Consider the following 26,408-nt stretch of genomic DNA (forward strand, 5'->3'; position numbering starts at 1 on the left):
TATGGACTCTTCTTGGGGGTCTGTTAGCGTGGTTGGTATGTATTTATTAAAAATTGTAGTAGATGATCAGCCTCTGTCTTTGTAAAAAAGCTTTAAAATTGTTTTATTTACCCAAACTTAGCAATGGTTCTAAATAATTATATTTCACTTAATTATTCTTTAAAAAAGCAGTTTCATTGAAGTATACTTTGTACATAATCATTTGTATTCCAGTTGAGTTTTAATAGCTCTTTATATATTCTGGATCCAGGCCCTTAATCAGCTACATTATTTCTAAGTATTTTCTCTGTGGCTTTTTCTATTTTTATTTTTTAGTGCTATCTTTTGAGGTACTTGGTAGTTAGAATGAAAATGACCTTTGTAGGTTCGTATTTTCCATGGTCCCCAGTTGGTGGAATCCTTTAAAAAGGATTAGGGGGTGTGGCCTTGTTGGAGGAGGTATGTCACTGGGGATGAGGTTTGAGGTTTCAAAAGACTGTTTCCAGTGCTCCTCTTCCTCTTGTGGACCCAGATGTGAGCTCTCAGCTGTTCACACTGCTTCATACACTCTTAATCCTGAAACCATGAGCCAAATTAAATGCTTTCTTTTATAATGTGCCTTGGTCTTGGTGTTTTGTCATAGCAACAGAAAAGAGGTTAATGGGGATGTATATGCAAGGAATGGTTGATGGGAAGGGAGAGACATTTTGCTTAGTGTAGCCACTGATCAGGTACCCATGCTCCTGTAAATAAATCCTCAGCAGTACTCCTGTAAACCCCTTATGAAACCCATTAGACTGCTGAAAATAAAAACATAAATAGAAGCAGGGTGACCAGTTAGGAGGGAGAACAAGAGGGTAGAAGGGGTGAATATGATTGAAACATATTTGTCCATATAGGGAAATGTCCTGATGAAACCCATTATTATATGTAATTAACATATTAGTAAAACATTTTCACAAGAATTGTAAACATTTGCGGGGGGAAGAATAGTGCTTATTGGCTGCATATGTGAGATGGAATCAGAAGAATCAGGAGTTTGTGGCAAGTTTCAGTTACATAACAAGTTCAAGGCCACCCTGTATCACTGAGACCCTGTCTCTAATTAAGCAAGCAAGTACTTTTAGTGGCGGGTCTCTACGATTATTGGCAGTAGGCTCTAAGATTCACTCCAATGTTTTCTTTACAAAGTTTCATGATTTTTAAGTTCTTGTTATTGGGATAACTTAATAGTGTAAAGTAAGTTTCTAGTTCCATCTTTTTTTTGTTGTTTTGTTTTGTTCTGTTTTTGGGACCGGTCTCTCTGCGTAGCCCTAGCTGTCCTGGAACTCACTCTGTAGAACTGGCTGGCCTCAGACTCACAGAGATCCTCCTGCCTCTGCCTCCAATTAAAGTATTGCAATTAAAGGTATGGGCCGCCACATCTTTTCTCATGTGGATATCCAATTACATCAGTATCAGGTTTGGCATCTTGGGATATCAGTTGGTTTCAGATGAATGTGCTCATTCTGGACTTTGAAGTTTGTTTTTATTGATCTCTGTCTTTATTAGTACCATATGACCACTACTTTTGTTTCCATGTTTAGAAAACACCATGTATATATGTGTTCAAATGTATGCTTCTGTGTGTTTGACCTAGAGGTTGATATTGAATGTCTTCTATTACTTGCTACCTTACCTTTGAGACAGGGTCTTTGATTGAATCTGGAGCTTGTCTGACTGGCTAACCATCAAGCCTTAAGGATCTAACTGCCTCTATCTTTTTTGGGCTAGGTTTATGGGCACATATTGCAAAGTTTGACACTGTGTGAGTGTTAGGGCCTCTGAACTCAGGTCTTTATGCTTAAATTAAATGGCAAGCCATCTACATGCCCATTTTCTGATAATGATAGCTTTTCTTACCATATTTTAATAGTCAAGTAACAGCCTCTTTGTCTTGTCTACCTTCTTTTTGCAGGACTGAGGATTGAATCTAGGACCTTACACTGCTAGCAAGCACCCTACTGCTAGGCTATGTTCCTGGCGGCTCTTTTTTTAAACTTTTCATTTTGAAATAGTTGCCTAGACAGACCTTGAACTCATGATCCTCCTGCTGTAGGCTCATGAGTATCTGGGATTAAATTTGCACTAGGCGAGGCAGACTTTTTTCTTGTCAAAATATATGCTCATGTTTTTTATTAAAACAATATAGAAAACTAAAAATCATCATATTTGGTAGTCATTGGGTGAACATCTTCCTGGGCATTTGTGTAGATGTGCTCATGACATGTGAATACACACATTCTTCACATTACACACAGGACACATCTGTCCACACTGATCTTCCTGGGCTTTGTTTTGTTTTGCTTTCTGAGTACGCTTGCTGGCAGCTTTAAGAGAGAGCTGATTGTTTTTCTTAGACAAGTTTGTAATTCTCTGAGATCTTTTCTTACTGAGACTAACATCTGTAGGTGTCTTTTTGTTGGTAGTCAAAGTAGAATTTTCTTATTTTACTTTTGGGAAGATGACTTTAAAACAGATGTTCAAATGTGTATTGTGTGAATAACATCCTGTGTAAAACTTGAACAGACCTAATCCCCAAGTCCAGTTTCACACATAGGTTTATAAAAGTCAGTGTTTTAGTTTTTCTTTTTCTTTTTTTTTTTTTTGCATTTGGTGACAATTAAGTATAGATAGGGCCAGGAAGACTATCTAATCTGTAGGGGATGAGAGTTCTATTTGTTATCATGAGAACAGCTCCTACAGCATGTTCAGCTTACCATGAGAATAAAAGAATGGCAGCCTTTGCTGTTTTGCACTTTGTGAGTTAATTCCATAGCTCTGATGCAGCCTAAGATATGGTCAGAAGCAGAGGGACTTTGACTGGATAGGCAGGGAAGGTCAAATCCTGCTATCAGAGACTCCCATGCTGTTTACATTTTTCTTACATAGTATTTAGTATGGTGAATGTCTGGTTTAAAACACACTTACTCATGTAACCACCATTATAAAGGGCTGCAGAAACTGAACTTTTATAAAAGGTAATAATCTGGTAAATGGGAGCTTTTAGAAGTTTTGGAACTGGAGAATGACGAGACTAGGTAGGATAAAACTACAATCACATTGATTAGGTAGAAATTTTAATTTAAAGAAATGTATTTAATTGGGAAACTGTTGCATAATAAAATTATATACGTGAAATAGTTTTTTTTTTTTTTTACTTATTTAATTTTTGTTGCAGCTCAAACCCACGCAGAGCCTTACCCACAGTGGACAAGACTTTCACCACTGAGCTAAATATCCAGCTTTGTATGTTTTAAAGTTGAAATTACGTTTTCCCATGACAAATTTGTACAAAGTGAAGTCTTAACAATAGTCACATTTGTGGGCCTTCCTTCCTTCCTTCCTTCCTTTCTTCCTTCCTTCCTTCCTTCCTTCCTTCCTTCCTTCCTTCTCCCCTCCCTTCCTTCGTTCTCCACTCAGTATGTAGATCAGAATGGCTTCAAATTCAGAGAGATCCACTGAACACCTGCCCTCTTTGAGTGCCGGGGTTAAAATTGTGAGCTGCCACAACTGACTTCTGATTACAGATTTTTATTATCTTACTTTTTATGGAATACTTAGAAAATACAAAATATGTTACATAAGAAGGTAGGAAAGTGAAACTCTTACTCTGCGTGTAGCCAGCAGATGGCCCTTACTCCAGTGAATTGTAAGAATGCCTTGCAAGCCTTATGGAAGAACTAGCAAGTTTGGAGAGGTATCTTAATTGGTATAGCGGGAGCAATGTTAAGCATGAGTACCTGAGTTCAGATTCCTAGCATACATGCAAATGCGAAAAGATAGATACTTTGGTGGCAAACATCTGTTGCCCTAGTACTTACAATGCTGAGACAGGCAGATCTCTGAAGCTCTTTGGCTAGCTAGACTGGTTGATTTAATGATCCTGTCTTAGTGAATCTGGAAATAAAGTGTAGAGGTGTCAAGATGGTGTAGAGTCTAAAGACTGTTGCCCCAAAATTCTGACCACCTGAATTCAATCCCCATAACCCAGATAGTGAAAAGAGAGAACTGATTCTCCCAAACTGTTCTCTACCACCACACACACACACACACACACACACTGTGGAATAAGTGTACACACGAACAATAAATAAAATATAACATACAGAAAAAGAAAGATTAAGAGAGGTGTTTAGGTATTGAGGAAGATGCCATGTACATATGTGCACACATCCATATGAATATTGTATACGCATATAGACTACAAAATTATTTTTAAAGAGAGCCAGAAGTGGATTTTAGGATTTCTGATACCTATCCTACCTGATGATAGGAAATCTATTCAGTAAATTGGAGATTAGGAATATTTTTAAAGAATAAGTAATTTCATTGTTGTATTCGAGAAAGCATATAAATTAGGGGATTAAAGAGATGGACCCAGATGGGTAAATTGGAATTATGAAATACAAGGAACAGTTTTATCATAGAGGGAACACTTTGTTAAAATAATGATAGTAATAACAATAATAAAACACTGTCAGGCAGGATGTGTGCACAGGCAGGCAGATCTCTGAGATCCAGGCTAGACTGGTCTACACAGTAAGTTCTAGGGCCAGCCAGGGCAACATAGTGAAGAAAAAAAACTAAAAACCACTATCAGCTGTTCTTAGGTTCTTACACTGTTAAAATATGTGTCCCATATCTCTGTTCCTTGGAAGTCTTAAACTTCATTTTGATAATTTAAAGAGTAACGGCTTTTTTTTTTTTTCCTTCCCTGGTTATTTAATTTTCAAATGGTTGCAGCTCCTGAGGAGTGGGCTTGTTTATAACAATTCTCACTTAGAGTGTATCTTGGATCTGCCTTTCCTCAAAGGTCTTTCTCTGTGATAATACTTTCAGAACCTGTGAATATCTGTTTCCCAAAAATTTGGACCCAGATGCTTAGCATAGGAGAGGACAGGCACTTTAAAAATGATCACCTCATTTCTATCTGAATAGGAGCTATTATCATCAAGAAATTATGTAACTCACACTTTAACACTAGTTTTAGTACAGACAAAAAGAAGTAAATGATCCATTATCATAAATCTCATCCTGAAAAGAAGCTTAGTCACATTAGTAATTATTTCCTAATTAGCTGTTGACTATAAACAATTACCTTTGGGCTTAAAAAATACTTTTGTCTGAAAAAAGATTAGGAAGGGGTTGGTTAAGTTACAATAAATGGATAATTTCTAATGGTGCATAAATATTGATGGATTGAAGGCAAGAGATGCTCAGCAGTTGTGAGCACAGGCTGCTTTTTCAGAGAACCCAGGTTTTATTTCTAGCACCCACATGGCAACTTACAACCATCAGTAACTTTGGTTCTAGAGGATGCATAACATTGTCAAAGGATATGCAGTGTTAATAGTACCATGATATGTTTTCTGTGGTGACATTTTAAATCTCAGGTGGGTGCTATTTGATATTGTCAGATTTTTAGTTGTTTATGTGTGTCTGTATTATACTACATGAGTGCATGTGCTTGCAGAGGACGGAGGAAGGTATTAAGTTCTCTGAAACTGCTCTTAGAGTTAGCATGATGTGGGTGCTTGGAACTAAACTTCCATCCTATGGAACAGCAGTTAAGTGCTCTAACCACTGAACCATTTAGTACTGTCAGATTTCTTGATTCTTTATTTCCGCTTTCATTATGTGTTTAGTATGTACTATATTTCAATTAAAAAAAAACCCTTAAAATTGTAAAAAAAAAATAAAAGAATTAGAACCATTAAGACCCAAAGTTATCCTTTTAACTGTTACTAACAATTTATCTGTGATGTGTTCGCACATGTGTGTTCATGTTTTCTCTCTCTGTGTGTCTACACAGAGAAATTGTGCTGTTTGTCTGAGTCTAGTACATGTTTCTTTTTCTCTACATTCTTAGTAGGGAATTGTTTTGTTTTCTTGATGTTAGCCAGTGAGAGTGTGGGGGAAGAGTAGTTTAAATTTGTATTTTCTTGATGGCGAAGGATATTCAATACTAAAAATAGTTCCTAGTTATCAAAACAGTTTTAATTTGCATTTTGTGATGACTAAAAAAAGTGAACTTTTTTTTTCAAATATATATTTGTCAAAAATGTGTTTCTTTTGAGAACTATACTAGTTCATTAGCCATTTATTGATGGAACTGCTTTCCTCCATCCCTCTCCCCCTCCTTTCTTTCTTAGTGATTCATGGAGGACTCAGCCTATTGTGGGTAGGGCTACCTGGGTTGGTAGCCCTAGGTTCTATAAGAAAGCAGACTGAGCTGGGCGAGATATCTCACGACTTTGATCCCAGAACTCAGGAGGCAGAGGCAGGCAGATCACTGTGAGTTTGAAGCCAGCCTGGTGTACAGAGCAAATCCAGGACAGACAGAGCTGTTACAGAGAAACTCTGTCTCAAGAAACCAAAAAAAAAGAAGAAGAAGAAGAAATTAAAGAAAGCAGCCTGAGCAAGCTGTGAGGAGTAAGCCTGTAAGAAGCACCCCCCCTCCATGGCCTCTGTATTAGCTTCTGCCTTCAGGTTCCTGCCCTGTTTGAATTTCTGTCCTGACTTCCTCCATTGATGAACTACAATGTGGAAGTGTAAGTGAAATAAACCGTTTCCTCCCCAACTTGGTTTTGCCCATGGTGTTTATCACAGTAATAGAAACCCCAACTAAGACACCAGGCAATAGCACTCTTGTAGCTAATTCAGTGATTGTGTGTGTTTGCATGTGTGTGTGTTTGACTTGAAGTTCTTTATATATTCTAGATATTGATTCCCTGATAGTTGGCAGAATTTTGTATGCTATTTTGAGATGTGGCTCATTTTGTAGCCCATGCTGGCCTGGAACTCACTGTATAGTATAGGCTGACCTCAAACTCATGGCAGTCTTCCTGCCTCAACCTTCCAGGAGCTGGAATTACAGGTCTGTGCTACCACAGCCAGCAAGTATTTTGATGCTGTCAATTTAAAAATACTAAAATATACTGGAGACTTAAAATTGGTGGTGTATTTTTCCCTGAATACTCATTGGTTCCAAGGCCACCCCTGATGTTAACAAAATCTGCAAATGCTCGTCTCTTGCATAAAATTGCATAGCATTTGGAAATCATCTGTTCACATATTGCCCTATAGTTTAAATAATGTGTAAATTATGCATAATACCTAATACAGTATAAATGCTACATAGTTATATCCTTGGAATAACCACAAGGAAAGCTGTATTCATTTAAAACATGAGCAGTTTTTGTCATTTGTGAAGAGATTTCATCCCAGGTTATTGGGCTCTACAGTAGGTTGAATCTTTTCATACAGTACCTGTGGTTATGTTGTACAGTACCTTGGTATTTGTATTTTTCTAGCAAAAAAAAAAAAAAGAGTCCTTAAATGTAACCTTTGCTTTTTGGGGGGTGGGGAGGGAATAAGGCTCTTGGGCTATTGTATAGTAGTAAGCATGGCATAATGTGCCGTTGAAGGTCAAGATTTTTATTCAGGAATTTGAGCTTTGGTGTATCTTCAGCTTGGTTATTTTTAATGGTATATAATACCACAGTGGAGAAATATGTGTGTCTTATTCCATTTTTAATAATAAATAAGACCAGTTGTAACCGTGTTAAATAAAACCTCATTTCCATTAATCATCACACATTCCTTGAGATTATGTTTGCTATTTTACAAATAAAGGATTCCTAACATAAGTGCAAGTGTTCACTTTACAAACAATGAAACACACATCCAACAACATAACAGTTTAAATAAGTGAAATTCAACTCTAGTCTACTTCATCTAGAACCCCCGTACACTAACTCATGCTGTAGTACTTCTAGTTTATTATTAGGAAGTATATATTTTATGTGTGTGTTTAATGTTTGCCTACCTCTTCTAAGTTATTGTAAGTGTTCCTCCTGATTATGAATGTTAAAGAACTATTAAAACGTTTGTATATTCTTTATTTTTAGTAAAATTTATTTTTGTGTGTATGCCAGACTTAACCTGTACCATGTGTATGTAAGAGTCCTTGTAGTTCAAGGCGGTGTTGGAGCTCCTGAAGCTGGCCTTATTGCCATGTGCCTCATGGGAACCAAACCCAGCTCCTCTGCAGGAGCAGTAAAGCACTTTTAACCACTGAGCATTTCTCCAGCACTTGCTTTAGCTTTAAATGCCAGCTAACAGCTTTCTATTATAAAATTTTTATCATCCTTTAAATTTTAATATATTACTCCTTCAATAATCAATAAGACAATATTATTGAGATTTAGTTCTGAAAAAAAGCTGTAGTCCATCTACAGTATATTGGCTGCAAAGGGGTTGTTTTCCATGAGATTATTTAATACTGCTTATTAAATTTCATTTTATTGCACAGTCATTATAAGCCCCATCTCTAGAATATTTGTGAACGTCTATCTTCTTTTCCAACTTTTCTAACTTCTATCCATTTTTCAAAGTTCACCTTGCACAAGGCAACAGAAAATCTGCTACCTATTTTCCATACCTGTAGCTATAAATACATTCTCTTATTTGCCAGAGCACTATATGGTGCTGTTTTGCAGAGTACATTTTTCTATATATTTTAACTTTCATAGTAAAACATGTTGTGATTCTAGGGATCACAGTCTTCATCATCATGTCTCTTGTGGTTTGTGTTTTGGTTTAAGTACATAATACATTTTGATTTTTTTTTAGTAGCTATATATAGTAGAACCATTTCTAATTTCATTCTCTGAAATTACAACCTACACAAGTCCTTCTCATCTGTTCTATTTCTCTTAATTGTTTTTATAGGTTAGTGTCTTACTTACTTTTCTATTGCTGTGATGAAACACCAAGACCAAGGTAGCTTTTAAAAGAAGCCATTTAATTTGGGGTTCACAGTTTTAGAAGGTTAGAGTCTGTAACCTTCATGGTGAGGCACAAGGCAGCAGGCAGGAAGACATAGCTTTGGAGCCATATTAAAGAGTTTACTAAAGTCTGATCCACAAGCATGAGTCAGAGAGAAAGAGAATAAGAAGGAAAGAGGACTACACTGAGAACAGGTGGGCTTTTGAAATCTCAAAGTCCATCCTTAGTGATACACCTCCTTCAACAAGGTAACACCTTGTAATCCTTCCCAGAAAGTTTCACTAACTAGGGGCCATTCTCATTCAAACCACCATAGTTAGCTTGATTCTTTTCCTCTTTGAAGAAATATAGGATATTTTATGATATTTATTATCAGATTTTGGAACTTGGTCAGTGACCCATTAATCAATCCAAGTGCTTCTTTCTGTTTCTAAGATGATTTTAAAAGTTGATTCTCTGTATATCAAGGTAACCATGAACCAATTGAGTTCAGCAGGTTTTGTAGCTAGTTATTGCATAGCTCTAATACAGTGGCTGAATGTTCTCACACTACAGCTTTTTATGTCTTACCTTTTTTTTATTAAATTTTTATTTTTTTATATGTCTTACCTTTTGCTGGAGGCAAAGAATTGGTTTTTAACACTTAACTTGGAAAGCCTCTAGGTTTATAGCTACTAAGTGGTGCTTGGATTGCTCTTCATAGTATTATTTATGACTTGATGTTTTGTCCCAAAGGTGAATATAATTGCTACTGTTTTATTAGGTATTGGTTTATTAAGAACTTGATAAAATGACTTAAAACTTCCCTTGTGGTTTTATGCATGTATACTGGTTTGTCTCTGGTTTATTAGAGTGGCTAACCAAACCACTTATTTTGGGGTTGCTGCAATAGTCATTAGGGAAAGTAGTTTGTTTTTACAAGAAAGATAAATTAAAAAGCTGTTCATTCCATTTGTAATAATAACATTGACCCAAGAAGCTTTTTTTTTTTTTTTTTGTGGATAAACCACAGTGATGTTGGGCTTGGATCATGAGTGACTCACATATGTAGATGAAAATGAATGATTTAGGATTAATACTCTAATAAATTTTAGATAGTATGAAGTTCTAAAACAGAAGTTTCAAATCAGTGGATTGATCACCAGAGTCTGCATAGTATTTTGTTTGCCTTACTGTTGGATAAAGCATACAACTGTGTGCTTGCCCTAGTTAGCACTTCTATCTAAAGTGTTCCTAGCTCTGTATTTGCTAACCTTTATGACTTATGTAGAACCTGAAGAGTTTGTAGATACAATACAACTAATAGAGGCTTTTAGAGTAGAACATGGAGAGTAGAGAGAGAAGTGGATGAGGAATCCCAGATTTTTAACTGGAAAACCTGGAAAGGCAGAGTTGTCACATGAGGTGGAGGTTACTTCAAGTACATCAGATTTTAGTAGTGAAAAAGGAGAGTTCAGTGTGGGACATGTAAAGTTTAAATATCCCTTGGAGAAAGTGAGTAGGTGGTAACTGTGTGAGTGCCAAATTAGAGAGGCCTGTTAAGAAAGCTTGAGCTATCTAACTATTCAATAAAGTTGTGAATCAGAGTGAGATCCTGAAGGGAGCAAAGGACCTAGAACTGTTCCCTGGACATGACAATTTTAGGAGTTTGAGGGAAGAAGAGATCAAGAAAGGAGACTGAGGACTTTTCAGTGTCATAGGGTGATTTAGAAGATAAATAATCTGGTTTCACTTCAGAAATAGTGCTAAACAGACTTTTGTTGCAGGTGTCTCAGTGGGGCACTGTTAAGAAAGAAATAGTTGGAAGGGGGGGGAGTAAAATGGGAAGGAAAGACCATTCAAAGATGTCTTATTGAGCAGGTCACTTTTGTCAGCAACTGACTTGTTCTTGAGGAAGTCTTTGAGAAGAAAAGAAAACCGTACTTTCAAATAAGAGCCAAAGAGGGAATTTACCAGATCTCTTCTCCTGTTGGTCAAAAGTTGGCCATTACATTAACACTCTTACATTCTGTTCTCTGTCTGTGGAGGTTTAGAGTTTTATGGACATGTCTTAGGCAAACTCCCACAGCAGTCAGTAAGCCACAGAAAATGTGGTTGAGATTTCATTGGAGTAAGACATCCTATGTAGCCCACTCCCTGTGGTGTCTGTTAGGTGCTGGTCATAATCTCTGTAATAGATCGATAGCAGGAGTCAGTAGAAAGAGGCGCATCTCCATGTTCTTGGTCTTCCTTCCTTTTAGCTAACGCTTCAGTAGGCTTTTTCCTGAGTGGCTTGGCCTTTTTCCCCAAGGGTCCAGTTTCTTTGGTTGACTTATCTGTTTTGTGGCATAGTTACAGTAGATGCCCACTTAGTTATCACTAAACAGGATACTGTTCCCATTACTATGTCCTTGGCATATATGCCTTCTTGTTTGTACTGTGAAGTGGCATCCAGAAGGCCTTATGATTGTTAGGGTTAGTTTCTTGCCCAGCCTTTAAATCTTCTACCCACAGTAACTTTAACACACTGTTTCAAATTAAGGAGTTGAAAATAGCCAGACAGCAGTCAATGCTCAGTATTCTGCGTAGCTCTCCCGTTTCCCCTGTAGAAGGTCTTCTCTTTCCCACCCCTGCCCTTAAAAAGCAAGCAAATAAAAAACTAATCTGGAGGACTTGGATGAATGGACTTTATTTGCTCTCTTTTTGCTTATATTTGTTGACTCATTAAAAAAATATATCAGAGACACATTTCAGCATGTAGAAGACAGTGTTAAGCATAAGATCATTTACCATCTGGGATAACAGAGCTACATCTCTCCAAGATGCTACCCAGTAGTATTACATGGAAATTGTGTTTGTTAAATTCAGGACTCCTGAGTTATAAAATAAACTATCAAGAAAAGAAATTTCCATTATAAAAGCAAACAGTTTCATTAGTCAGATAATTTTATGCGTGAACTAAGCCATTACAATGAAATGTGTCTCTGATATTTTTTTAAGATATTCTTAGTTACAAAATTATAATATAGTCATTTTCAAGTGGTTAAAAACCCATCTTAAAAGTACTTTGTGGCTTCCTTTGGTTTTTGCCAAATCTGCTAGTAGTAAATGATGGGCTATTATCATGGAATGTGAGTTTTAACACCTCAAATAAGCCTGGCATTGAAGACTGTCACCAGGTGAGCTTCAACTATGGTAACTACAGAAATAGGTCCCTTCCCCCCCCCCCCCCCCCCCGTGATCAGGATACAGAGAAATTGCCAATTGTCTCTCTTTTTTTTTAACCTTTTTTGTACACTGAGAATTGAGTTATCTTTTTGGTGTACTGTTTGTCTTTGAATGTTTAATCCTTGCTGTTTTACCATTTGTTGGTGTTCTTGTAGGGCTTAATATACTTTTCTTGTAGTAGGCCCGTCATATTATAGTGGTTATATTCGTCCAAGGAAATACATGTGTTAGAGCATTCATGAATGTGTGGTGTGATATGGTGTGTATATATAATTTGTGCTTTTTTTGTGTAGGTGTTTGTGTGTATACATGTGGAGCCCAGAAGTCACGTGCTTGCATGTGTGTGTGTATGTCTCACAGTCTTTAACTGAACCTGAAGTGGTTTGTTAGTAGGCCTAAGGACTTGGTAGAATCTCTGTGTTCCCTTCCCCTCTGATACTGGGTGGTAAGGCATGTGCCACTATGTTCTCTATGGGTCTGGGAAACTCGGGTACTTACAGTTGAGTTAGTTTGTAATGATTTAATTGAAAGTATGATGTTTTAGACTCTCCCCTTTCTTTTCTTCAAACAGATAGAAGGACAAGGACAGAATCACCAGCACTGGCTGAAGGTAAATATGTCTTTGGGGGAAATGATCATTGAAACATAAATAATATATAAATATAAACCTACATTAAGAAAATGTAATTTAGGTAAAAGTTTTTTTATATTGAATTACTAGAAGTAAATTTAGATAATACTGTGTAATTTCTTGCTTATAATAGGGAGTAATGGGGAAACATGTAAATTAGTAAGAACTTTCACTGACAGCACTTTTGAATAGGAGAGGTATATGGTTTTCATTGGATTCCTTTCTCCATTGTTTATCTGTAATCAGTAGGATTGAGCAATAAAAGTTCAATATATAAATTTAATAGTATAAAGAGAGGGGGAGAAAGAAAAAAGGGGAAGGAGAATATGATACCTATCCATTGGGATTTAGAAAGAAAGATACTTTTATACATTGTCTTAAATAAGAGTTCTGTCTTTTAAATAAGAATTCTATCTTTAATCCTTTAAAAATAATATCCAAAGGTTTTAGTGAGACAGCACAGGAGGTGAAAGTACTTGCCATGACTCTGAAAGCTGAGTTGGAATTCCAGAACCTAGTTGTCCTCTGACCTCCAGGTGTACACTCACACATACATGTGTACATGAACACATACAAATTAAATAAATAGCAAAGATTAATTTAAAATGTTTAAAAATATTAGAAGTAATAAATACTAAAACAATTGAAGGGTCTTGAGTACATAAATATCTGTAATTCTTTTATTATTTATTTTGCCAATATCTTACTTACAGAAGTTTATAGATACTTAAAAATCTTATTTTTATAAATGTACTTTGTGGTCTTTAATTAAAAATTGTTTTTAAAATATTTTTATTTTTTAAACTTTAAGGTATTTTTAAATATCTAATTTAAATTTTTAAATACTTAAAATATTTAAGATAAATATTTTTTCTTAAAATTATGTCTTCTAAGTTACAAAGGAAAACATACTTACATTTCAAAACCAGTCATTTATTATAAAATAGATATAACAGTGCTCATGAGGACCTTTCAGAATTGTCATTATATTCTCTGATCTATGTGTCACCAGTTATCATGCCTAGGACATCTTTGCTAATGTATAGGAGCCTGTGATCTCTGGCCCATAGTAATGGTTCTAATGATTCTTTCATGATTGTGTGAGGCGGCCAGTTAAATTGAAATACTGTCACATATATTATGAATGCAGATTTATGATAGGCTGGTATGCCCTTCCACCAGAGTGTAAGCTTTAGAACAGCAGTTCTCACCTTGTGGGTCATGACCCCTTTGGAGAAGTTGAATAGCCCATTCAAAGGGGTTGCCTAAGACCATCGGAAAATACAAATATTTACATTATGATCCATAACAGTAGCAAAATTACAGTTATGAAGTAGCAACAAAAATAATTTTATGGTTGGGGGATGTTCACCGTAACAGTTTTAAAGGGTCACAGCATTAAGAAGGTTGAAAACCACTGCTTTAGAACAACCGCTAACCACTGCTACCTATTTGGATGCATATAGTTGTAATATGAAAATACCTATAATTTTAATTAGTACCAAGTTCATGGAAACTGCTTTTACTACTGTAGCTTGTTGATTGAGAGACTTGCTTATTTTCATGTAGAAGTCTGTAAAACATTTCCTGTTCAGACATTGCATTCACAGTGGTCTCCAAAACAATGAAAAACCACATCCTCCTTCCTTTCTCATCCTCCTTCAGTGAGTGTGGGTTTTTTGGTCCTATATAATTGATCTGAAAAGAAAAAAGATGCTTGGTATGGTTATACAAAACTGTAAACCCAGCACTCTGGAGGCTGAGACAGGAGCATTGCAAGTTTGTGGTCTGCCTACTAGAGAGAGAGAGATCCTGTCTCCAGTTCAGAGGGGAGAAGAGTGTATGTTCATTCCTTTGAAATATCCTAATAATATAAGTTAGAAGTTTGTGAAATAGTTTTGAAGAAGCTTCTGTTTACCAGTCAGCAACAACAGAAACATCATTTTCTGGGAAAGAGTATTTGGTTCAGGGAATGGCAGGTCTATGGCAGTTTGGTTGATTGCAAAAGTACCACTGTTGTTGGTTTTGAAGGGGCCAGAATGTGGTATTTGGCTTTCATTTGTGTAGTGGTGCCACTGAGTTCTTTCTATAAGTGTGATCTGGCTTCAGTACTCCATTTTAAAGATATTCTTAAAAGCTTTAGATACAGGTTTGTTAAAGGAAATGGCTGGTTTAACCTAAATCACTGAATTTCTCTAGTTCTTAGGTCCCTTTTACAAGATTCAGGAGTTGAGTTTTCCCCAACATTTCACATACCCTTTATTTGGTGTGCACACTTTCTGTCCTTTCTCATTTATGTTCTTTTTTATCCCTCCCAGCAACTATGGACATATGATAGAAATATTAAACCAATAAATTAAGTTGAACTTTGGTTTATATATATATATTTCTAAACTATATGCTTTGTGAAACTTTAAAAGCTGTAATACCTAATGACATACTTTGTTAGGTTTATGATACATGAATAATATTTTTGATCTTACAGTGGTTTAAAACCATTTAAAATTTTATTCTACTAAGAAAAATGCTTTTTTAATGTTTGTATGTAAATCTGCCTTAAAAATTTACATTGTTATTTTAAAATGCCTTGGAGTTTGAGTCTAACTTGGGTTACATAGTAAATCCTGTCTCAAATAAGCTGAAATTTACCAAGGGGATTTGTTTGTACTCTTCAAATAAAATAAAAGAATATTTCTTAAAACTGACATAATGAAAAAAACAAAACTGTATTTTTTTGTAATTACCACCTACTTGGCAAAATAAACATGTTATGAATGGCTACTGCCAGAGTCTGATTAGCATTGTAAGAGATAATGATTCATAAGTATAGAAGATTATTCAAGTACATATCCTAAAAAAAAAAAAAAGTAAGCAGAGAAAATGTATGGATTTTTTTTGTTTTTATATTTTGTTTGATTATAATGAGCCTGGAAGTGTTTTATTTAGGAGAATGATTTTTAAGCTCTAAATATAAAAACATGGGAAACAATTTCACTGTGCTAGCTTCTTTGATTATGCCAGCCCTAGTAAAAAATCATACTAGTTAAGGACTTTTTTAGCATCTATGTCCTGTAGTAATCATTCTTGCAAAACATCTTTCTGCTGAACTTTTTTTTTTCAATTTTAGTGCCAGTAGTTTCAATAACCTGAGATTTTTCTCAGTTATTTTTGAATTTCATTCATTATACCATCATTTAGTAGATAAAGTACCCATGTTTTCTGTAGGACACTTTGGGTAAAACCCATGTTTTCTGTAGGACACTTTGGGTAAAACAGTTAATAGTCACCACATGGAAAGGTCCACTTTCATTGTTCCTTTAGTCTACAGTGGTAAAGAAACTCTTTTATAGTGTCTCCTAAACATACAAGCTTTGCTTTTTCAGAAGCCAAACCTCATGTGCTAATTAGGAGACATAAATTTATAAGTTGAGTATAGTGTGATAGTCTAATGGATAACAAATCTTTCAACCTCCTATTTATGTATTTGAAGATACCTCAAGTCCTGTTAAATATTTACAAGGATTTTTTAAGATTTAGTTGTGGGTGATCACTGAGAACTGGAATAAATGAAGAAAAATTAGCACATGCGTGATTTCAGCTTAGTATATAGTATGCAGATTCCATATTCTTGAGGCCAGGTTTCATGACATATTGTGTGTTCAATGACTAGCTTAAATTTTTTCCCCCTAAAAATAGGCTACAATCTAAAGCTTAAGTTCTACACAATAAAATATTTAAGCAGTAACTCGATACCTACTTGGGTGTTATAGAGAAAATTTGAACTTTGGTAAAAGTGGCTGTGATTGAGCCTCCCATTTTAGCATAGATGGTCCCTTCCCTAGTGTAAGATTTTCTTAATTATTGGTTAACCAAATATAAAACCATTTGATGTGATGTCTTACTCCTTACAGGGACATGAAACAAAAAGAGCCTTTGATCCACAGAGAAAATAAGAGACACCTGACTTAGGAGAATATTTAATGGAAATTATGAGGAGGAGGAGGAGAAAATGGAAGCAAAAATTTAAAAGTCATTATTTCAGCCCCAGTGAAGTCACTAGCGCTGGACTTTTATTCCTACTTGGGAAATCTGGCTGATTTCTGAGCTCCTCCCTCTTTTTTCCTAAGAAGTCTGAGGACATGGCCTGGAATATTGGTATGAAGTGGATAGTAATGTCTCTAGTCTCTGTACAGGATAGTAATGTCCCATATTCTCCATGAAAAAAACTAAAACCTAAAACCATAATGCTTTTGATAATTTTGCTGTTAAGTATTTTGGTCATTGCTATAGGGTTTACACACATGAGCACCACTATTGACGATGAGTGCATTGATGGTTAAAGGGCTTCATGGAAAGAATTTCCAGTCTATGCCAATGCCAATTTAGTATCTTAGCTGTAAACATTTGCCTTCCAGCCTTGCTCTTGATTTCTGTGATGTTTGTGGAGTTTGTATTTGAATTATAATTTCACGGGAACACGGTCCATATGTTTATTCCCTAATTTATAAATTTGCACTGTTCTATGGGGTGGTCCTCATTTTTTTTTTTAAGGTTTCTTGATGTACTCATCAAAAAAATTCATAAATTTAGTAAATGTTTGTTGAAATTGGCTGTGTGAAAGTGTGTCTGCTTTAGAGTAGTTTCAAACAGGAAAAAGGTGAACACTGTATAGTTTTGGCCAACGTTGCTATTATAACCATTGAGGAAATAACATGTTTTGTAATTTGTAAACCATTCCAATGGATACAGAGAGCTTGTATATAAAATAGTCCTGGTAAAAGTGCCACTCAAGTAGAGAGAGATTACAGACCAGTCTTACATACTCCAAAGTGGAATATTAGAGAGCCAAATCGAGAACCAGGCATGATAATGCAGGAGTCTCAGGGAGGAGGGTCCTGAGTCAGAGGCCAGCTTGGACTATCGAGTGAGACCCTGTCTCTCAGTAAGCAAATAAAACAAAAAACAAAAAATGTAAGCTGAATCTAAGACTACATCATAGACACTTTTAAAGTGATTTGATGGTAGAGAATTTAAAAAATGGTTTAGCAGTAGAAAATGAATTCAAATAACTTACTATACTCATGGATTAAGTGGCGGTGGTTGATACTGTAAGGTGACAGTTCTACCTCAGTGAAGTATAAATTGAATATAAATAAAATCACTAGGATTTTGTAGAGATGAAAATGAAAGGGGTGCTGTTTGTCAGTATGTGCAGGTGCGTGTTCATATGGGTACAGAGAGGCCAGAGACAAACCTCAGATGATACTCTTCAGATGCCATCCAACTTGAGGCTTAGATAGGGTCTCATTGACCTGGAACTTGGTAGGTAGGTTGTGCTGGGTGGCCAGTGAGTCTCACTGATCTGCCTATCTCTGATGTGGACAGCTTTTGTACATGGGTTCTGGGATCTGTCTTTATCAGTGTCCTATTACTGTAAAGGGGTGCCATGGCAATGCTTAGAAAAGCATTTAATTGGAACTTTGCTTTCATTCAGAGGTTTCTGTTATTACCGTGGTAGGAAGCATGGAGGCATGCAGGTAGACGTGGTGCTGGAGTCGTAATTCAGACTTCTACATCTGGATCAGCAGGCAGAAGAAAGAGTGAGACACTGAGCAGTGTATACTTTCTCCAGTGATACACTTCTCCAGCAAGACCACATTAGGAGTAATGTCACTTTCTAAGCATTCAAATGAGTCTGTGGGGGGCATTCTTATTCAAATAGCTACAAATTAAATTAAGGGCCTCATGCTTGCCTGGCAAGCACCTTAGTGACTGGTATCTCTCCAGCCCATTTCAGAATTTTTGTAGAATTTGATAATTACACAGAAAATTAAAGGCCAAGAATAGTTGAGGCAATTCTGAAGTATTACCACTTAACACTGAGCACAAAGAAAAGGTGATAAATTGAGCTGTTACTATAAACAACACAAGAGTAAAGTTGAGAAATGTTAGAGACTAAATGAGGAAGCATTTCCCTGTTATGTAAGCATCAAAAACTAGTGTTACAGAACTCCTTATTTAGAATTTTTTAAAACTCAGAAAGAAAAATAGTGGTAGACAAGTTAGCATTGAGTTAATAAACAGATTAGCCTGGGGGTTTTAAACATAATATGATATAGGGGATTGGTCACAAAGGTATTAGAAAGACTGGAACACCAAAGAAAGACAGGGTGAAAGAGAGCAGTGAAAAGGAAAGAAAGCCAGCCCTGTTAGTACAGGCCTGTAATTTCAGCTGTTCAGGAAGCTGAGGCAGGAGAATCACAAGACCAGCCTGAACAAATTAGTGAGACCCTTTTCCCCAAACAGCAAGAGCAGTGGGGGAAAAACGGAGTTTTTGCCTGGCATGCACAAAGCTTTGCTTTAGTACTGATTCCATTCACAGACAAAGGAAAATTTAAAAGACAGTCTGCTGTCATCATCCCATTCTCACTATTTAGCAACTGCCAACCTGTCCAGAACTGGGTTCTTCTGTTTTCCTGCTGCCTTTTCTTTTCTCTACAGAGCCAAGCCTTCTATTGGCATAACATAGCAGACACTGGATTGGGGTGAGGGGAATTAATAATAACACAGAGAATTAAATGCCAAGAATAGTTGAGGCAATTCTGAAGAATTACTGTTTAGCACTGAGCACCAAAAAAAGGTGATAGATTGAGCTGTCACTATAAATAACACATGTCATAAACAGGTTGTGAAAACAAAAAGAGCCACATAATTTTAATGGCAAAATGCAAGTTATGTTACAACTTTAATCTCTGTGGTAAAGTGTATGAATGTTACTATATTTTTAGTTGTGTATTTTCTTCAGTTTTCAGTTTAAAGAGAGAGCAACAAGAAAGAATTAAAACTTATTCTCTCTGGGGAGTCCTTACCAATCTTACTGAGACTGGACTAGGTATTCCTCTTTGTGGTTTCCTTGTTCATTTCACATTGTTAATCTGGTATCTCCATTTGTCTCTGAATTCCTCAATATTAGATTTTCATTAGCCACCATCAGTATCAGATAACGTGTACTACATATAAAATCATTTGGTCCTTTGTGTAATGCTAAATCAAATAGGTCATCTGTGTTTTTGTAGTATATGTATTGAGAGTAGATAAGGTGTCTGAATTCTAATCCAAGCTTTTTGGTTAGAAACACTTGAATGAGATGCATGTGCTCTGTAGTGACTGACCACATTTTTAAATTAAATTTTTCTTTTTTATATTAATTACAGTTTATTCACTTGGTATCCCAACTATAGCCCCCTCTCTTATTTTCTCCCAATCCCACCCTCCCTCCCTCATCTACTCCCATGCCCCTCTCCAAGTCCATGGATAAGGAGGTCCTCCTCCCCTTCCATTTGACCCTAGCTTATCAGGTTTCATCAGAACTGGCTGCATTGTCCTCCTCGGTGGCCTGGCAAGGATTACTCCCCGCCATGAGGGGGAGGCGGACTGACCCCATTTTTAAATGCTTCTAGTTATTAGTAAATACAAAAGAAACATACCTTATTTGTACATTATAATAATCTAAGATTAAGAGATTCCCTTGAATCTACTGATAGTTGAAGAATCAGGACATTATTGGAACCTTGGAGTTGTATTATGGTTATTCCTCCCAAATGGTTATTAGACGTAATACGTCTTAATGTTATCACATGGAATTTGTTGATTTAGTTTCCATACTATGTGTTGTTTCTCATTTATTTTAAGTAATTCGTTGCTGGAAGTAGTTTATTTGTACTGTATTATAATTCTTTGTGTACATATAGCACATAAACTTTATATTGAGCATCAAACTCTTTTTCAAAGTAGCCATGCCACTTTACAATTCCATAGCAACATTCCCAATAATGTTCTTTCCCCTAATATCAGTATATTACAATTTTGAAATATATACTAGAATAAAATCATTTAAAAATGCTGTTTCCAGATTAATCATTATTAAAACTATTGGCATATATTTATTTTGCAACACAATAGACAAAGAAAGCCATAATTCAAAGCAGAATGCTACTTTAAAGAAACATCAAGGGTGACATTTTGATACTTAATAGGACAGTGCTATTAGTATTAATCATGATATGAATAGTAAAAAATTGGCCACCCTTTGAGTTCTTGAAAGGAAATATAATTGTGTAATTTTCACTGTTAATGAATTTCAAAAAGTTAGTTTAAGAAAGTGAATGTTATAGTGGTTTAATGATAGTGGTTTTTCAAGAGGAATCTTGAGCGTTTCCCTCACACAGCATTCTGAATACCCTTGTATTGCCTGCCTGCATACTTTTCAGTTAGCTGTAATGCTAAAGGCCATTCAAGTTGTACTCAGATGCTGTGAAAGTCTGGTGTATATAGTATCATGGTTGTGACTCATTTCTACTTCCATGTACTGATCTTTCTATTGGATTTCTTATATATGACCTCATAACTTTATGAGTAGATTTACATAGTTGAATTAAAGTTCTTCATTTTAACAATGAAGTTAAAAGTTAAAAGTGTATCCACTAGATGTCACCATAGGAAACATGTAGCACACATATCCTGTAGCTGAAGCAATGCAAGGGTGCAGTTTCACAAGTAAATTTAGTGGATGTAAGTCACACACTGTGAGACACTCAGAATGAAAAGTCTGCTTTCTCAGTTTTAATTATTTTACCATACTATAATTAAATATTTTTAACTTGGCATGTGCATTTAATAATTCATGGTGAGGTTATAATTTGCTCTAAAAAAATCTTAATACTTTGTTGTGAGCTGCCATGTGGGTGTTGGGTTGAACCTGGGTCCTCTGGAAGAAAAGTCAGTGCTCTTAACCATCGAACCATTGCTCCAGCTCCAATCACAGTGTCCTGGAGGACTTAATAAGGGCTTAGATTTTATATTATGGCAAGAAGCTATTGTATAGTTTTATAAAGAAAAAAAAATACTCTGATTAATGTATATATTTTAAAAGATAAGAGATTGTCAGAAGAAAAAAGGGTAGAATCAGTGTGATTACTTTGGGTCCTTGAAGTAATCCTAGCAAGAAACAGTTATCAAGGATCAGGATGGTGGATCAGTAAGCAGTAATCCATAGCATCTGTTAAACTAGTGACAAAAAAGTATATTGATAGTGTCAGTATGTCAACTGCTTCTGACTGGTGAGTAGGTGGGACTTGAAAACTGGCAACATAGAGGTTATTTGGTGGCCTTGCCACAGCAGTTTAGTTATGTGGACTTGGGACAGAATCTGGTTGGATTAGGTTTAACAGAATGGAAATTGGTGATGAAGCAAGGATGATGAGCACAGAAGACTGCTTTTTAGGAGTTTTTCTGTAAAGAAGAAGCAAGGCAGTTACATGCGAGCTGGGGAAGGAAAGAGAATAATAACATACTTTTGTTTAATTTTAAGAAAAGAGAAATAAATACATATATCATAATGGGGATAAAATAGAAAGAGAAAAGCCATAAAATAGAAAGGAAACTTGGGAGAATGTATTATACTAAATGAAAGCATTTTGGAAAATTGTGAGTATAAACCTAGTCAAACACTTTGAGTTTATGAAGTTAAAATATGAGAACTGCATTTTAAATTTTACCCAGAAGCAAGTTTCAGTGGCCTTAACAGAGACAGCTTCATTTTAATGGTAGATGGCAGATAGGAATGGATTGGAAAATTGGGAGTTGAAGAAGTGGAGAAGGCTGATGGTAGACAGTATAATTAACAGTCAAGTTGTAAAGAAGATAGGATACTGTTGTAGAGCAGGCAGGTTCTGAGCTATGCAGAACCAGTGTTCAGATGGTTAGGAATAGGTGCAAAGGGCCTGAGGTTACTAGTAAAGCAAGTGGACATGGACATCTTTCCTCATTTTAGAAGTTCTTTCCTTAAAGTATAGTTATTCTTGGAAACAAGAGCTAGAAATTTGAGTTAAGGGTACTTATTTCAATATTAAGATTTGTGATGTAACAAAGCATCATGTGTGGTGTGTGTTCAGATGTGTGTGCACAGGTGCACACATTCACAGGGAGTACCTGTGAATGCACATGGGGAAGACAGGGAGGTAGTGGATGTCTTCCATTATCCCTCTCCTCCTTAGTTTTGACCAAGTTTCTCACATGAATCATCTGTAGCTTACCATTCTTATCCTGTGTAGCAGCAGTCTCCTGGGATCCACTGGCTCCACCCCTTCAGTAATGGGCTACAGACTGTGACATTTGCATTTTGCATGTGAAAGATGGAATAAGGTCATTTCTTGCAAGGCAGAATGGGCAAGAGGTTTGAGGAGTTTTGTTTTGTTTTGTTTGTTTTAAATGTGTGGAGTACATACATTGGGGATAGGTATTCGGAGGACAGTTTAGTATTTATGGTCATATATTGAAAGCTGCAGTTGTCAACCAGAAGTACTTTTGCCTCCTTAGAAATCACTATTTGGAGATACCCTTCCTTAGCTGTTTATAGTAAATATGGTCATTGAGTAACAACAGTTGTGCTCAATCATTCTCTCCCAGAGATAATTTTGCCCTGAGGGCACAGAGGGACAGTTGTGATTACTACATTCTATGTTTGTAAGCTCCCCGGTATGACTGGTTTCTAGTGGGTTGAGGCTCAGGATGCTACTAAATAAATATGCAACTGTGTAAGGTAGCCCTCAGTAACAAAAGAATTAACCAGCCAAGTGATGCCAAGGTTGAGGAATACCATACCAGATAAGCAGTCATTTTCAAAGTAAGTATTTATATTGTGATGAAAAGACAAGAAATCCTACATCATCACACTAGGGAATGAGTAGGTCATGACCAGGTATGTTGCAGTGGTGACCTATGTAGGCCCACATTATGAAAGAAGCAGATTTATAATAAGGAGACATGGGAAGACAAACTTAGCTAGTACCAACATTTTCCCTGCAAATGGCAAAGTGTACATATCAATAAAAGATAAAAAGAAACTGAATTGCTCCCTTCTCTCTCCCTTTTGTACCATTATGGTAGTACTATGATGATCAGCTGACTGATTAAAATCATTTGGCAATATTTGTTACACAAATGGGCTAAAGATGGGCCTTATTCTACTTAAAACTTTAAAATTCATTGATAGGTTGGAGACCATTGTATTAGTTACTTTCCAGTTGCTGTGATAAAACACCAGGGCCAAGGCAACTTGCAAAGGGTTTCTTTTGGGCTTATGGTTCTAGAGGATTAAAAGTTTATCCGGGAAGCATGGCAGCACAGGCTGGAGCAGAATGCTGAGGGCTCACAGTTTGGACTAAAGGTAAAAAACAGAGAAAGCAAACTGGGAATGGTATGTGGCTTTCAGACCTCAAAGCTCACCTTTAGTAACATACTTCCTCTTGTAAGGATATACCTCCTAAGCCTATCCTAACAGCACCACCAGCTGGGGAGCAAGTATTCAAATATCTAAGCCTCATTCAAATCACCACTGCTATTTTGTGTCAAATGGAGTAGATTCACTTTTCACCCTTTTTCCTCTTCTTTACCTACCTCTTCCTCCTGATCAGTTTGAGGTCATTTGGATTTGGTGATTTAGGAAAAATACTTACCTTTTCCTTTCATATGAAAGCCTGGTATTAGAGTATAAGTCTGTGCTGGTCTACATAGTGAGTTCCAGGTAGCCAGGACTACAAGACAACTCTCTTAAAAACAGCTTGGTATTAAACTTTGTACAATATATAAAATAATTACAGTGAACTATTAAATGTTTTCTTTTAACTTACTGAATCCACTTGCATGAAACATTATACAAAATCAAAACACTGAACATTCTACTGAACAGGACATTCAACATAATAAAAATAGTAGTATAAATTAAAAGTTAGAGCTGGGAATATGGTTCAGTTGGTACAATGCTTGCCTTGTAAGAGTGAGTTTGAATCTCCCAACATTCACATAAAAGTTGGTTGTAAAAGCCTGTAATTCATGCACAGGAAAGGAAGGAACAAGCAGATCCCTGAAGCTAAGTGATCAGCCAGCCTTGCTGAATCATGAGCTCTGGGTTCAGTGGGCTCCCTGTCTCAAACAGGCAACAACAAAAACAGGGTGTTGAGCCTTTGACGTAGACACTTGGCATCAACCTTTGGCCTCATATATATATATACACACGTGCACACAGACATGTATATATGCACGCATACACAAAAACACTACTAAAGAAGAAAGGAGAATGATTTGGAAGGAATATTATTTGAAAGAAATATAATCTAATTTAGTACTTAACTTTTTAGCAATTTATATAAAATATTTTTGTCCTACTGACTTTGGCCTCGACTAAGAAAGTGCTACACCTATATACTACTTCCCTGGGAAGCTGACAGGGACATAGTGTTTAGGATAGGTCAGAGTCAGGACAGACACTGAAGTTCAAGGTCTTTTCAGAGTTTTTGAATGGGGTGAGTAATAAGGTGTCTTCTTTTCCTTTGTAGAAATATTGTTACTCTTAATTTTAGTCTCATGTAAGTTTTGTCTATGCAGTTCAGCTGGGGAAAACGAATATTGTAGTTGGAAGGGAAGTGGGTCTGAGTAGTTCGGACAGTACTGTTTGTTTATGGTTCCTGTTAACTCTAGCTTCCAGGTTTGACCTGGTTTCCTGACACCATCTTTCACCTTCACAGAGCCATGGCAAGTCCTTGGGCAAGAATTATGTCCGTGTTTTATTGTTAAAATGTATGCACACTTACTAAGTTAAAACAGTTGCTGGTTCTGTGTGTGGTGTTTGCTGGGTTAACTTTTCAGTCTGTATAGCCAGATGTTCAGTTAAGAGTTGATAGAAAATTTTGGTAAACCTTAGAGAAGAGAAAAATATTGTGATTTGTACAATAATTTTGTTAAGTGGTTAATTAATTGATACCTTCTTTAGTCTAATGGTTAAATGTGGTTAAATACTGTCTTCTTTGTATTTCTATTAGGATTTGATTCAAATTGAAGGACAAAACCTTCAGTAATTTTAAAACAATGGTCTGGATATTTACATATTTGAAAAACAAATTTTGCTGTTCATTCAAATTTAGAATATGTATCTCAGAATCTTTTAGAAAGAACATTAGCATAGATGTTAATCAAGTGTAAATATTACAAGTTATATGTAAAAATATTTTTCCCCATCTTGCTTATACAACTTTTTAAATATATGGAACCAGGGGGACAGGAACTATAAATTCAACTGAGTATACTTTTGTTGTTCCAAGTTATCAGTGTGAGAACCATATGAGCCTGCACCTGTTGGCAGCTATGAGCAAGCCAGCCTTGCTCGAACCCCAGGCCTCTGCTTTAGCCTTTAACTGGAACTAAATGATGTTGCCATTTTTATTTTTAGGTTTGCTGGCATGGGTAATCTCATTAAGGTGCTAACCAGGGACATAGACCACAATGCAGCACATTTTTTCTTGGACTTTGAAAGTAAGTCTCCTTAGCCCTTCACAGCTGGTGCATAATGGTAAAGGTGGAAGATGAATTATACTCACACCACAGTGAAGGCCAGCCAGAATATTTGTTAATTAAACATGGGGAATCAAACAAAGGTTGCATGACTTTTTTCCTTAATTGTAGGCAAGCATCACCATCATTTGTATAATTCTTTAGTTTCTCATTTGCTAAAATCATGTTGAGTCTGTAGCCAGTGCTGTCCTTTCATTAGTCCATGAAGCAAGTAGCCTTATGATGACTATTCTAATAGTATGCTTTAGTGACTATGTCAAAGTCTATTCACTTATCATGCTATAATACTTTGCTTTAAGAAATAAAATCTGTGCTGCATGAATACTTAAAATAGCTTCCACAAATTTTACAG

At 36.1% G+C, this 26,408-nt stretch overlaps 1 protein-coding gene across 11 annotated transcripts in view; it reads left to right on the forward strand.

The window, feature by feature from the left end:
• Cyrib (CYFIP related Rac1 interactor B) overlaps nucleotides 1-26,408 on the forward strand; it is a 126,498-nt gene that overhangs the window by 73,029 nt on the left and 27,061 nt on the right. For 5 of the 11 annotated variants that reach the window (XM_060389359.1, XM_021645407.2, XM_060389362.1 and 2 more), the window contains 2 exons: nucleotides 12,590-12,628; nucleotides 25,935-26,017. Coding sequence is in view for 5 of the 11 variants with exons in the window: in XM_021645407.2 (XP_021501082.1) it covers nucleotides 25,945-26,017 (73 nt within the window). In the remaining 6 variants the exon portion in view is untranslated. Of the gene's footprint in view, nucleotides 1-6,547; nucleotides 6,573-12,589; nucleotides 12,629-25,933; nucleotides 26,018-26,408 lie in introns of those variants that run through there. The other 6 variants (XM_021645403.2, XM_021645405.2, XM_060389358.1 and 3 more) reach the window with 3 other exon arrangements.

This window comes from Meriones unguiculatus, chromosome 8, assembly GCF_030254825.1.
Source record: "Meriones unguiculatus strain TT.TT164.6M chromosome 8, Bangor_MerUng_6.1, whole genome shotgun sequence".
Lineage (NCBI taxonomy): Eukaryota > Metazoa > Chordata > Mammalia > Rodentia > Muridae > Meriones > Meriones unguiculatus.